The sequence below is a fragment of the Rhea americana genome, unplaced genomic scaffold (genome assembly GCF_003343005.1).
Source record: "Rhea americana isolate MKP2758 unplaced genomic scaffold, rheAme1 scaffold_206, whole genome shotgun sequence".
NCBI classification, from domain to species: domain Eukaryota; kingdom Metazoa; phylum Chordata; class Aves; order Rheiformes; family Rheidae; genus Rhea; species Rhea americana.
In genome coordinates this window covers 186,136-199,896 of record NW_028186217.1, presented here as the reverse complement: position 1 = coordinate 199,896, position 13,761 = coordinate 186,136, and the positions used below count along the sequence as shown (strand labels likewise).

Below are 13,761 nucleotides of genomic sequence, written 5' to 3'. Positions count from 1 at the left end.
ATCTGCAAAGAAATAATGAAAGAAAAAAAAAAAAAAAAAAAAAAAAAAACCCAAAAAAAAAAAAAAAAAAAAAAAAAAAAAAAAAAAAAACACCCAGGGTATTTTCAGCCTCATTTCCCCAGAAGATCTAGCCAATTTCTTTTTAATCAACATCATCTTTACACCCAAAATAGCTGGAGGGATTTTGCTCCAAGTTTTGAAAACAAATTTACAGACCAAATATGGAGAACTTCTACTATTTCCTAATATCAGAAGTATATAAAGACAGGAAGAAATAACAAATGGTAGACTTCAACTTTCACTGTAAGAGTATTAAGAATCTTACTGCAACAGAAAACAATGTATACTTTTTTTTTTTTTTTTTTTTTTTTTTTTTTTTTATCGTTTTTATGCTCTTACTTTTACACAAAGCATTTGGGAAAAATCTTACCTTACTACACTTTTACTGCATGCTAACTCATTGACAAGGAAAGCAAGTACTGATGCTTTCTGAGCTGGAGTATGAGCCTGAAAAGCTTTTGTCTTCAAGCTTTCTGTAAGCTCAGTTTGCCCACAGTGGGCCTCCATAAATATCTGCAGAATCTCGGACACATTATCTCGATTGATGCCGACATTAAGTAAGTGCTCTCCAAGAATAGTTTTGGCCTAAGAAAGAGAGAAGTGTTTCACAAAATCAATCACATGCAAAAAATACTAATTTCACTGCAGACTATATTACTGGATATAAAATAGCTGAAGGGTTTGTGCGTTTTTTACATTTTAAAAAAAATCCTGATTGAAGTCAACTATTCAGTTGTAAATCTTGAATAGAGTAACAAATTAGGTTGTCTTCACCTAAGTTTTTAAGGACAAAGGTAATACCAACATTAATGAAATAAGTTAAATGAAAAAAGTCATAGGCCAACTGAAACTTGATGAATATCGCTTCATACAATGCATGCTATGTAGAAGTCTGGAGCAGAAAAGACTTATGTTGGCTTAAGAACAGAAGAGAATAAGAAACAGAATCACAATGTGATTCAGGGTTTTGGTAAAGTAAGGAGTACAGAGTAGATTTTGGAGAGAGAAACAACAAGATTAGCTGAGAGTATGATGTGAGAATCAAAAGAAAAAACAAAAGAGAGAGAGAGTGAAAGATGTGCCCACAGATGTGATAGTCCCATGTAGAAGGTGTGAAAGRAAAAGGATGGAGGGTAGAGGAAATGCCCAGAAATGTAAGTAGTCTGAGGCAGCCTAAAAAGTCTTTGAATAACATCTGAACAACAACCCCAAAAACAAGTGTTAGGAAAGAGAAAGGAAATCCGAATCAGAGAGACTTCAAAGAGGTACCATGAAGAATGCATTCATAAATGTAATTTTTCACTAGTTAAGACTTTTTTATTTTATTTATATATTTTTACCTTGTATCCAGTAACAAGTCCTGGATCACAAACAGCTGCAGAGACAAGCTTAACAAGCAAGTCCTGTACTTCTCCCATGCTGTCCCCTATGTTTAGCAAACCCTCTTGAAGAACGCTCAGAGAAGGGACATCTGCGTTCACATCAAAGCCAAGAACTTTACCAAAGTTACGCAAGAACTGCACAACCATGAGACAATCTGAGAATGTGCTTCCAGAGAGAACAAGGCCTGGGAKGCGAGGCAACTCGGGCAAAGGCTGTAAAGTAAGAAAGAAAGAAGGAAAGACTCAGTAGTGTCTTTCAAAAATTGACATCTTTAATATTAGGTAAGGAACTCTGCTGATACTGTTTCATATGACCTATAACACGTCATCATTAGAAGGTGAAGGCAGTAATGGAGTTGTCCCGCATATCCCAGGCAAATACATTTATAATTTAAAATTGAAGTGCATAGAACCAATATTTATCCTTTCCATGTACTATAGCAGTTAAGAGACTAACAAATACTCACTTTATCGGCCATGAGAGGCTCTCAGGCTCTTTTCTGAGCCAAAGCTATAAAGTTGGTGTGAAAAAATCTTTAGGAGGCATGGGGAGAGGAATTCTGTGGAGAAGAGAGGGCTTGAACCTGAGATACGCAAATCCTGAAGCACACGCAGGAACTTAGAATACACAAGCCTGGGAACGTTACTTGTTGGAGTAACAACAACTTAAGAGTAGTCACACTTAGGAGAAAAGCTCTATCTAGAGCCTCTTTAGTGACAGACTCTGYATAGACTTACAGTAAAAATAATTCAGACTTCTATTTTTTCTAAAGTAATCATGCAAATGCTTTTGGGGAAGCAGGTGACCTTTTAAACAAAATGTCTTTAAGTACATAAACTAACATAACTTCAGTGTTTACATTATCTTGTATTTATACATGCACACTTCAAACACACTTATCTAGACACAACCTTGAATGCCTTGGGAGTGGCTGCAAGAAGACTTAATTACTGTCACAAGTGCAAGAAACAAAGACATGAGGTAAGAAAACAAGTTTATGTTGTTACGATTACCTTCTGGTCTGCTAAGCACATATCTTCATTAGGCTTCTTTAGCTCCTTCGCCATTTCTAACTCCAGTCTTCGCTGTTCCAATTTCCGTTCTTTATTTAATCTTTTTTCATCACGCTTCTCTTGCTTTAACCGTTCTTTTTCCTTAAATAGAATTTACAAAGGCAGAAAATGAAACCTATGTATTATACTTACAGTGGAACAATCTAAGAATTTGAAAAGCACTATTTACATAATCTTAATAATTACCACAAAAATTAAGGAACCTGCATTAAAGTAAAGGGAAGTGGAAAGCTACACAAACAATACAAAATCATCTAAATTGTGAACAAACTTAATACTCACTTTTTTTTTTCTCCTCTCCACATGGAAATGACWACTGAATACATTTACCATGTTCAAAATAAAGTTTTACAGAGATTACAAGATTCTTTGGAGTAATATTTCAGAAAGATGACTGAGTGAAACAGGACAGAGAACTGCCGTAAGTGCAAGGCAGCCAATCATAAAGACTACATTTCCACACTAATAACAATAACATCTGCTAAAGCAGGGACCACTGAAGGAAGAAGTAGTCCAGAAGACTTCAGTGTAAAACACACGGTTTCCAAATTTCCCATAAACTTGTCATGAATATAAATAGTTCAAAAACATTTGGAACTCATTTTTTCAGCTTTTTTATTTTAAATATTTGTATTTTAAATAAAAATTTATAAAGCAAGCAGGTCAGAATTTGAAATGTTAAGCTAAAAGATTTGCTCCACACAAAGCTTCTACCCTTGAATCTCTACACACTTAAGCATGCAAAAACCTCAAAATTGCACAGTCATCAATACCTTATTCTATAAAAATGAACACACGGATAATCAAGAAAAGCCCAGTATCTGTCACTTTTCTCTTCAAATACTGTCTACATTTATGTTATACAGAGTGTTACTAACTATAACTCACCTGATGGCACTTGGTAAGGCTGAATCTGAATTTGGAGCTCTAATTGCCCTTCCCATACCTGACTCCAGGGATTCTGATGCCACATGTCTAGACACTGATACTGCTGCACTGAAAATGCCTTTTCTGCCTACATGAGTCTTTGCACACCACGGGCAACCAATATGGAATACAAAATACTTAACAAGAAACCACATACGGAATCTGCAACAGTTCTCTGTTATCAGTACAAAAGGGGGGGGGGGGGGGGCGTACACACATACAGAATCTGATGCAATATAAAGGTGAAGATCCTGTACACACCTTCCACCTATGGAGATAAAGGGCTTAAAAAAATAAAATAAAAAAATGAAGTTATGCTTATTCATATTATTTGGACTCACTTCCCGTTATTCAATTAGCACAGGAAGTTGGTCTAATCTATTTTGTCTGAACACTGATTTCACGAACAAAGCAGATAATGACCTCTGTGCTACTTGAGTCTTGAGTGGATTTTAGGAACAAGTTGGATCAAAGAGCATCTTCTGATGAGCCATCTTGTACTGACAGAAAGGCAGTCACATACAGAACTATCCACCTGCCCTTCACTAGCTGCTCCTTTCCTGCTGTGTCAGGATCCTCCCAGTTTGCCAACTCAGGCCCTCAGATTTGTGATGGTTTCATAAAACCTTTGTTGCTTACTCATGCTTTGCTCCATTTACCAGTATATTTCTTCACAAAAAATGGCAGTGAATTAAAGTAGCATATAAAATCTTTACTTGCACAAATATTAAAGTAATGGACTTTTCTGGGATATCATGATTTATGTATTCAGTTTTCAAGGATCAATTTATACACAAGACATTTAAAACCGGTAGACAGATTAAATAAAATTGCCAGTTTCAAATAGTATTTTTCACTAAGCAATTAAATATTGCTCAGAGACAGAATATACCATTCTTGGTACCATTTAGAAGCTACAAACTTCACACTGCTTGTTCAACAGTTTTGAAACCAGAGGTATTCCCATATTATGGTTACATCTGTAAAAATGCTGATAAAGCCACTTAGTGATAAATGCATGTTTAAAAACCTTTTGTTGCTCACTGAACCTTAGAGAATTACGGGAACAAAAGCTCATGTGCTTATGGTGCTTGTTACACTGTTTACATAACTCAAGTGATTACATGGTACACTACTGTTTGAAGTCTAAAGGCTACACTGAAGAGTACAAGAAAGTCAAGAATAAATAAAATCCACACACTGTCAGAGACTGCATGTAAACCTTGTGTAATGCATGATCTGGAACTCTTCCCACCACTAAAATCTTGGCCCTGAATTCTCAGGCAACTTCTACTAAATACATGGAAAACAGAACCTTTAATGTGAGTAAACCATAGAATTTGGCTTTAAGTGAGCAAGCAACAGCTCWATTAATTGTTTCTCCAGTATCTCCAGTACAAAGAATAACTGAACATTAGAGTTTCATGTTACAGAAAAGTCCCTGATTCTGTTAATGTTGGTAGCATCAAAATCATCATTTTTATCACCAGTATTAATTTAAAAGATTAAGGACACACACAAAAATCACAGCAGAATATAAAAGCCAAAAATTCTTTCACAGTAGCAGCAAATAATGTATTTAGACTCTTGAGGTAACTGTTACCACTTACCAAAGCAATCTGTGTCAGGAACAAATTTCAGATTTTAGTTTATAAAAACTTTATCATGAAATCATGCCATTAATTTTCCTTTCCAGTTTATCTTACAGAATACCATACCCTTTCAGAACAACTAGGAAGATCAGAAACAATTTAAGCCAATTTCTCAACAAAGACTAAGAGGCACTAACCCTGAACTTCTTCCTTGCACCTATTATTTTATTCCATTCTTTTGGCCTGTGACTTTCATTTAAATTCATGACTGTCTGAGAAAAACACTTACAATTTCTCAACAACTACACACTATAATGGTAATAACTATTTCAATTACATAACTACTTGTACTTCATTAATGTCACCATACTAATATCTTAGTATTTCATATAGAGAACTACAGCAGAATAAAAGAAATGACTGATAACGTTTGAGCATTGATATTCCCTCTTAAGATAATATCAGGATTAAATCTGAAGAGAGCAGCAGGACCAGTTGAGATATAAACTAGTTCATGATGGTCTAATGCTACTCCCCTGTGTAATTTTACTGTATCTTTTTATTCTTACAGTCTATAAAGCAATACAAGCTATTTCATCCTTTCAAACCAATGAGGTGAAAGTATTCCTTGAGATGTTTTAACTAGTAACACTTTAATTATTGCAATGTAAGCTAAATAAGCAGGATACAGCATTCCTGCAAACCAGACTTTTTCTCAAGCTACCTACCCCAGTCATTAACATAAGCAATTTTGTTACAGCTGTTGTTCTAGGCCACGTCTAATGACTTCTGCACTTTTCCCATATTGCCCTCTGCATCCTTCTAATGAGTTATCTATGTGACATGCAAGTGCTATACCTGTATATGATTTAGTCTGTTACAGGAGTTCTTGATTTGTTGCAAAATAGTTTAGAATTTTTAAAAGATATATTCTCATTGTTACACAAAAATTCATTCATGAATACAAAAATCACTGCTGTTTCAGTGTGTGCAAGGAAGCATATACACTCAGTTTTCAATCACTCTGTGCGTTGTTCTACAGCAGTGAGCTGACCTGAGCTTTCGTGAAGACAGCAAGAGCTGTTTTCTCAGTACTTGAGTTGGAGGATCTTCCTACAGGTGTTTTCCTAATCAAAGCTCCTTCTGACATGTTTTGGAACTAAAGGCTGGGATTTCAAGAAAGCATGGAGTATAGAAACCTGATGTATTATTTTGTTGTTATACCTTTCTGTAGATATGCCTAATTAATTTTACACTCCACATTATTTTGAATATGGAAGTAATCCTAAAAATACACACAAATTTTAAGAACAGATTTTTTTCCCATGATTAATCTTCAATATCAACTGTAGTTCCAGAAAACCATAATAACAGTTTAAAGCATAGTCTATAACAATTTTTAGATGATTTTTTTTCTTTTTGTTTGAAATATGACTAAGTATTTGAAATGTAACAAGGGAATAAAATGTATGAGAAATTATTTTGAGGATTTACAGTTAAAAGAAATACATCAGCTGTATTATGACTATTCTAGTTATTCTACACAGTTAAACTGTGTACCTGACAAGAAGGTCTGATGTACCTTGGATACAAAACACTACCTAAGGATATTTAGTTCAGCTTGTCTTTGAAGATCAAAACTTAGGGTTGAGAACTAAAACTGGAAAAGTTACTGCAACCCCTTTTAACTTCCGTATATACTGGATCTGCTGTTCAGCTGATCAATATTATTCACCAGCTTGGCCTCTTATGAAAGGGAACTATTCCAGGAATTTGGAATAGTATGCCTATGGCCATCCTGGGAAATCCTTTATATATTCTTATCACCTTTCCTGACTAGTCCATAGTGGTTTCTGACACCTCAGGTGGAAAAAATTCATGCATACATAAAAAGCCAACACAAGGTCTCTGCATCATTAAAATTACAGTGAGACTGAAAAGGCAGAGATTATTTTGGAGAGGTGTGAGTTCAACCACAGAGAGCTCTATTCAACATATTTTAGAAGGACAACATTGCCACTGAAAGGTCAAGAATGTTCCTCAGAAATACTTGTCTTGGCAAGGCGATACAAACTTCTTTCCAGTTTCTTTTGCAGTTTTGAGTACCTTCAAGTGGATTAGGGTTTCTCTCCTTCAAATGAGCAGCTACTTAGGAGATAGTCTTCTAGCCTGACACTCTCCCGTGCTGCATCCATCCTGCAGTCTCTGCTGAGTCCCTTCTTCAGTGAAAGGAGAACTGGTAGCAAAATGGATTCATTTCCTTCCAATTACATCTTATGAGATGATAAATTGGACATATGCTTCCACTCCCATTTACATAAGCACTAGCATATCCTGACTCCAGAAACAGGCCTCTCAAGACAGCTACTATGCAGATCTGGGGCTCCTGGAGGAATCTCCCCCTAGACATACAGACAGGATGCTCTGCCAAACCCTAGAAGAGGGAGTGTCATACTGCAGGGCACTCACCCACTGCAAGACATCTGTAGAGCCATACTGCATACTAAGTCACAGGGGATCACTTGATTCAGAGAGAACAGGTTTACTCAAATAGATATAAGGTAGCAGATACACAATGGGGTATTGCAGAAATTTGACCTAAACTGTAGTCTTACAGACTGTATTTACAGGGAGTCCCTTGTACACTCTTTCTGCCTTCAAACAAACCTATAGGGATTTCTGAAACTACTGGCACAACAAAAGTTGAGTGAAATTCACATCTGCACAGATGCAGCTTAAGCAACTCTCCCATCTGTGCGACCACAGGAACTGAATAGATCTTTGGATGATCAGACAACTTGTTTTGCAAGTGTTAGTACAGCATGATTTTAGTTCTTTTCCCCATAAAAAACAGTGGTTCTACAGGGCAACTTCTGAAATGAAACTGTTATGACATTACTCTATAATGCAAAATAATTCCTATGAAAAGATGGAGAAGGAAATTGGCTACCTTGATGTGAAATCTGATGTATTATTTTAAAATAACAACCACTTAGTAAGATACAATGCATCAGTCAAAGGTTTCCAGATATTTTGGGGGCGAGTAGGCTGAGGTGGGGTATGTGCTTGTATTCCAAGAAGTTGCTGGCCAAAAGAAATTGCGACTTCTCAAATGAAGCAGATGAAGTTGGTCACATTGAGACTCAAGATTTTCTAAAACTACAGTGACCTAACAGTTTTATCCTGTTTCTATCATCTCTTAAGTACAGCAACCAGAGTTTCTTCAATTATAAGTATGATAATCCATTGAATTATAAGAATCATTTCCATTCTGAAGTACATTAGAAGGAAGAGTGTAACTCAGTTGTCTGACAGACACCCGATTTAACAGCTCAGTTTTATTTAATCTTTAGCATTTATTCCCATAATAAGCATAGGTTATGAGGTCCTTCTGTGATATATTAAATTGATAAAATGTATATATAGCCACTAGAAATACTGAGGAATACTCACCAAAACTAGAGAGTAGTCATTTATGAAATTATTGTATTTTCAGAAAGAAAACATATTAAAAAACCCTGATGATTTAGATGAAGAATACAAAAAACAGCGAGAAAGTTTGAAAAGTAAAAGAGAAATAATTTTTTCTATGAGTTTAATGTTGCTATAGAAAAAAGAAAACAGATTAAATAATTAGATCCTAGACCAAGACAGCTAAAATGATTATACATCAAACAAAACAGATGCATTTTGGACTTTAACCCTCTCTATCCCTTGACTCAGAATTTCTGGCTAGTTTATATATGTGTGTGTATATATATGTATATTAAAACAAAAGAAGAAATTAAATACGTGGGTTTTGTAGCTCAGTAATACCTTCTATTATCTGAGGGAGAAAAAATAAATTTATTAGGGATTAAAAACCATCTGCCTGGTCTTGCAGTGGTCCAAATTTAGACTCATTTAGAAAACCTCCACAGAAAAAAAAAAATCTATTCTGTTTCTGCTTTCTACCAACGAAAAATCAAACATCCCCTCCTACACCCAGAAGGCATCATAGATTTTATAAAATCATACTATATAACATTTATTTTCCCCAAATTTTTAGACTCCTCAGATCTTATGTCATAATAGTATACAATTTTTGAGGTGTCATCTAACCTGGAAAAATAAGTTTGTAGAAAAACAAAACTATAATTCATTTAAAATATTTTTTTCCATAGTAACAATGACCAGCTTATGCATTTTAAATATTTTTATCCATCTTCTGCAAAAATGTAGTTTAGCGATGTATTAATTTTTTTAATATATAAATCACATTCTAAAAGAATTAGAATTGTCCAACAGGCCAAGACAAAAATGCGCAGACTGAAGATGTGTTTTTATGTCAGGATAACTACAGAGAAAAACCTATTCATCAAGTCTGATTTTCACAACCTACACAAGTCAGTATGATTAGGTCCTTACTGTCATACCAATGAACAGGAAGAGGAGGAGAAAAAAATTTCCTTGTAGGGAAATACTAAAGATTCTAAAGCAACTAGGCAGTTATTGGTTTCTTGACACATCACTTCTTCATAAATACAGGTAAATCAAAGACATAGCTCTTCTACAGATCACTATCAAATAAAAATACTAAAATTTCATACTTTCAGAGGTTAATACTCACTTCTGCTTTTTTACGTGCTTCCATGGCTTTCATAAGCATCATATGTTGTCTTCTCCTCTCTCGTTCCTATTGAATCACATAAGATTAGAACAAAACTCATACGCATTTTCGTATCAGTAAAAAATGCTGAATATAAGTTTAGCATTAATAGACAGGTCACAATAAATACTAAATATAGGACAAGAATGGCCAAGTCTGTGCATGTTTTAGTTCAGGTTTAGAAAGCAAATACAAGAACAATCAAAAGCAAAAAGGTAAAGCAATGAACATGGAGACAGTGTAGAACAGAAGCATACAGATTTACTTATGGTCAGTTGTGATGCTCCTTCGTAAGCTGGCAGAACACAAAGCATAATGGTTGGCTGGAACAGGTCAGTTACCTTACATCTGCTATTAGGGAACTTGCAATTTACTTAATAAATAGCCAATTAAGCAGAAATTTTAAAGTGGTCATTTTAAAATTTTCTGAATATTGACATCTTAAAATCATTCTGGCTTCATTTTTGTAAGTAAACAGTAAATTAATATGATGATTTTCTCAGCTCTTTGTCAGTTTTAATCAAGCTGGCAGGGGTGCATATACATACACAAGGACACTTGCATTTACTGATGCTTGTCCCTCAATAAATTACATTGACGATTTCAAAAACAGTAAGAAGATATAGTCTAAAGAATTAAATATGTTTTTTCTACCCAAGAAGCTGTAGAGTAAATCTTGGCCCCAGTAAAGGCTACAGGAACTTTATCATCTACTTCGGTAAGGCTAGGATTACATTTTAATGTTCATTGTCTAATTTACATACTAACCACTGATTGAAAGCTAGTCTGCTCAGTACTCTACAAACTTGAAACACAATCCTAATTTTTATAGTAGGTCAATTCAAATTATAGTTTAAAATTTTGGATTGATTCCCAGTGAATGGGACAAAATTTGCAAAAAATATTCAAGTGACTACCAAATAATTTTGCATTATTTAAACCTTGATTTCATACAGTTGTCCAATTTATGTTGGGACATCAGTAATGTAGATTTCCAGTTAAAAACCTCATTTATACATTGCCATTTCAATTTATAAGAACATTTGAGCCACATCTTACTTTTTTTCTTAATAGACGATACAAGCAGATGTATGCAATGCACTGTGCTGTAAAGCCATGCAGCAGTATGTAATATGACAGCAGCCAGTGCTACATTTTATGCATTGCTATGACAACCATATCACAACCAAATCACAATGCGGTGTTAGATGTACAAAAATAAACATACCCATACCATATCTAGTCTATGCCTCTCCAACTCCTGGTAGAAAGAGTTGGTACAACATTATGAAACAGAAATCACAAAGTCATAAAACCATTTTATAACTCCCCAAGAGATCCCAATACCAAAGCAAAGCAACAAATCATAAGACGAAAGAAAAATTGTGCATAAATCAAACCCAGAAATTTTAAAAGGACATATTTTGAAGATTTGTTTTCCCCCAAATAGCTTAAGGATTAGTTTATAATTAGCAATCCGCTGTTTTGGCAGCTGAATGCGTACCAACCTGATGTTTCAGCAGAATAGCTTGTTGCCTTCGCATCTCTTTTTCCTTAAACAGAAGAACAAAAGTGTTTTTAAAATATCTAACAATATTTACTTGCCAAGATGTACATGCCTTCAACCCCCATTCAGTACACATCTGTTTTTTTTAAAAAGTTTTTTTTTTTATTATTCTTTATTCCCATAAACCAACCATAAAGGAATAATAGATCAATACATATTATGCATCATAACTTAGTTCTTATTGTAGGAAAAAAAGCTCATCTAAACTAACCTTGATTCTTTTTTCAGCCTCCAGTAATTTGGCATTTGCTGCTTCTTCCTTCTTTTTCTTTTTCGCCTGTGCATGCAAAACAGGCTTAAGATCAAGCAACAGTACTACCACAACGTGGAAATACCACTAGAAATAAAGCTACAGGCCTCGCAAAGTGCAAAACAGCATCACATGTTAAGTGTATAATGTAACTCATTTCTTCCCCATTAATCATTCATTTACTTTCTCAGATCAAGTCAGAATTTTTAAAGTCCCCCACAAAATAGCTTCACTTTGGTACTGTAACTAAATTAATATTCACAGAAACTATAAAATAATAACTATAAAATAAATGGCAAAGAGATTAAAATGTTTATTTTTACATGATAGGAGACCTGAAAATTAGCAATCAACAATTTTAAGATTTCTTATTTGAAAACGCACATTTGTTGTGATTTGGTAAGTTCAATTAGAGCCAAAACAAAACTATCTAAGAGTACATTATGTAAAAGTATTCCTAAACATGAATCTCTATCACAATCATTACCCATTACAGACAACTAGGATCAAGAAGAAATCTGTTGTCAGATAGATCAGAAAGGGAAATCTGAAACAGAAATCTTGAATTTAAATCCCTTCAACTTAGTTATACATGGCATGGATTTACAATATGAAGCAAACATTTATAATCTGGAAAGATTTTTGTTTTGTTCTGTTTTTAATAAAACCAATATGATGCTGTTCAAAATGATGTTAAGTATTTTGTTAATTAAATCTATTTTAATTCATATAACGTAGATACTGTTTACATATCATAATCTTGCAAGTCTGTAATTGTTCAAGTTAAGAACTTTACTGTACTTTTTGCAGCAAATAAAACTATTTGCATATAAAGTCAGGAACACATGCAAACATTCACAAGATTTGAGTCCCAGTTAATAAATGGATTAACGTTCTTGGATTTGACATACAGTGAGGCATTCAAAATTTGATTTTGAAAGAACAAAGAGATGTAAAGACAAATTTTTGAACAGACATTTTTAATCCATGTTGTTAGACTTGTTTTATTTAATTACATTTCTAATTGTATGTATGATTAATAAAAAATAACATTCTTTAAAATGCCAAAACAAAATAAATTATATTCCAGCCATTATTTCTACCTCTAGAATTTGCTGAGCTCGAAGTTCTTTCTCCATTCTGATTTGCTGAATTCGCTTAATTTTTTCCTACAAAGGGAAGAAAGTTATTTTTAAAAATAATATAAGAAAATTTTTAAAAATAATATAAAGAAAGTAAATTTATTTTTACATTAACAGAAAAAATAGCAAGTGTATACACACATTTCCTGTTGCTGAGTCTCACACACATTGTAGTCAATTGTTTCTATATAATAAAGCATGTTTAAAATTTTTACTAGCATTAGATGATGCCTGCTATATTCCTGACAGTACTGATGCTCAGAGTTTTGCATAGATGCTCATGTTTTAAGCAGTCATATTACTATTTTTAATACCTTTTAGGGAACCAGTATAATGACAATACAAGTAAGGCAACAGTGCCCAAATTCTAGCTGGCAGTGGCAAGGCTATTTAGGAATGGATGGAAATAAGAGCTGTAACATAAAAAAAAAAATGCAGTGGTTTCAATGGCATCTCTTTGGAATGGAGATGTGAGGGTGTGTAAAACACCATTTTCTGCCTTGATTCTAGCAGCCTTTCAGCTGATTATGGTCCTGGATCCAACAAAGAGAACTGAGCACTGAGAAACTCAAAGCACTTGGTCTGTCTGCCAGCAAAGCACCCACATGCACCATGAATGACATATTTGCACTTAACTGTGTATACTTTGGTTTCCCAGGCTTTTAGAATACCAAGATGGTTAAATAGTGATGTCCCAAGTTTGTATTAAGAACTTCTTAGTAGTCTGTGTAAAACTACTTCCTCACAACAACTGTTTGAGGCACAATGAGTAGAAAAGCACCTTTATGAAGAGAAGTGTTTCTATACAGCCAGATGGACCTGCTGCTATTTTAACAGCAAACCCAGCAAAATCCAGGGCACAGCAAGACTCTGCATACTGGGAGGCCTAAATCACAAGCCAGAAAAAGAGCTCAGTACTCCTCTCTGTAACAGCAGACATTTTCCCAAAAGTGAGGGTAAAACTCCTCTGTACAGAAAACATTGCTTTCTAATGAGCTAGCCTGAGACGGTAGAAACATGCACTACTCCTATAAAACTAAAAATAACTCCCTAAGAAAAGATAATCTGAAGTATTTAACAGAAAAAAATAGTAGTCACAGAAAAGAAAGATGAAAAATT

The 13,761-nt window shown here is 34.3% G+C and overlaps 1 protein-coding gene across 15 annotated transcripts in view; it reads right to left on the bottom strand.

Moving 5' to 3' along the window:
- BAZ2B (bromodomain adjacent to zinc finger domain 2B) overlaps window positions 1–13,761 on the bottom strand; it is a 168,207-nt gene that overhangs the window by 23,775 nt on the left and 130,671 nt on the right. For 13 of the 15 annotated variants that reach the window (XM_085304298.1, XM_085304293.1, XM_085304303.1 and 10 more), the window contains 8 exons: window positions 12,604–12,669; window positions 11,462–11,527; window positions 11,192–11,236; window positions 10,918–10,944; window positions 9,645–9,710; window positions 2,457–2,597; window positions 1,401–1,655; window positions 431–645 (listed from right to left, as the gene is read on the bottom strand). In XM_085304298.1, the coding sequence (XP_085160424.1) occupies window positions 431–645; window positions 1,401–1,655; window positions 2,457–2,597; window positions 9,645–9,710; window positions 10,918–10,944; window positions 11,192–11,236; window positions 11,462–11,527; window positions 12,604–12,669 (881 nt within the window). The remainder of the gene's footprint in view (window positions 1–430; window positions 646–1,400; window positions 1,656–2,456; window positions 2,598–9,644; window positions 9,711–10,917; window positions 10,945–11,191; window positions 11,237–11,461; window positions 11,528–12,603; window positions 12,670–13,761) is intronic. The other 2 variants (XM_085304297.1, XM_085304304.1) reach the window with 1 other exon arrangement.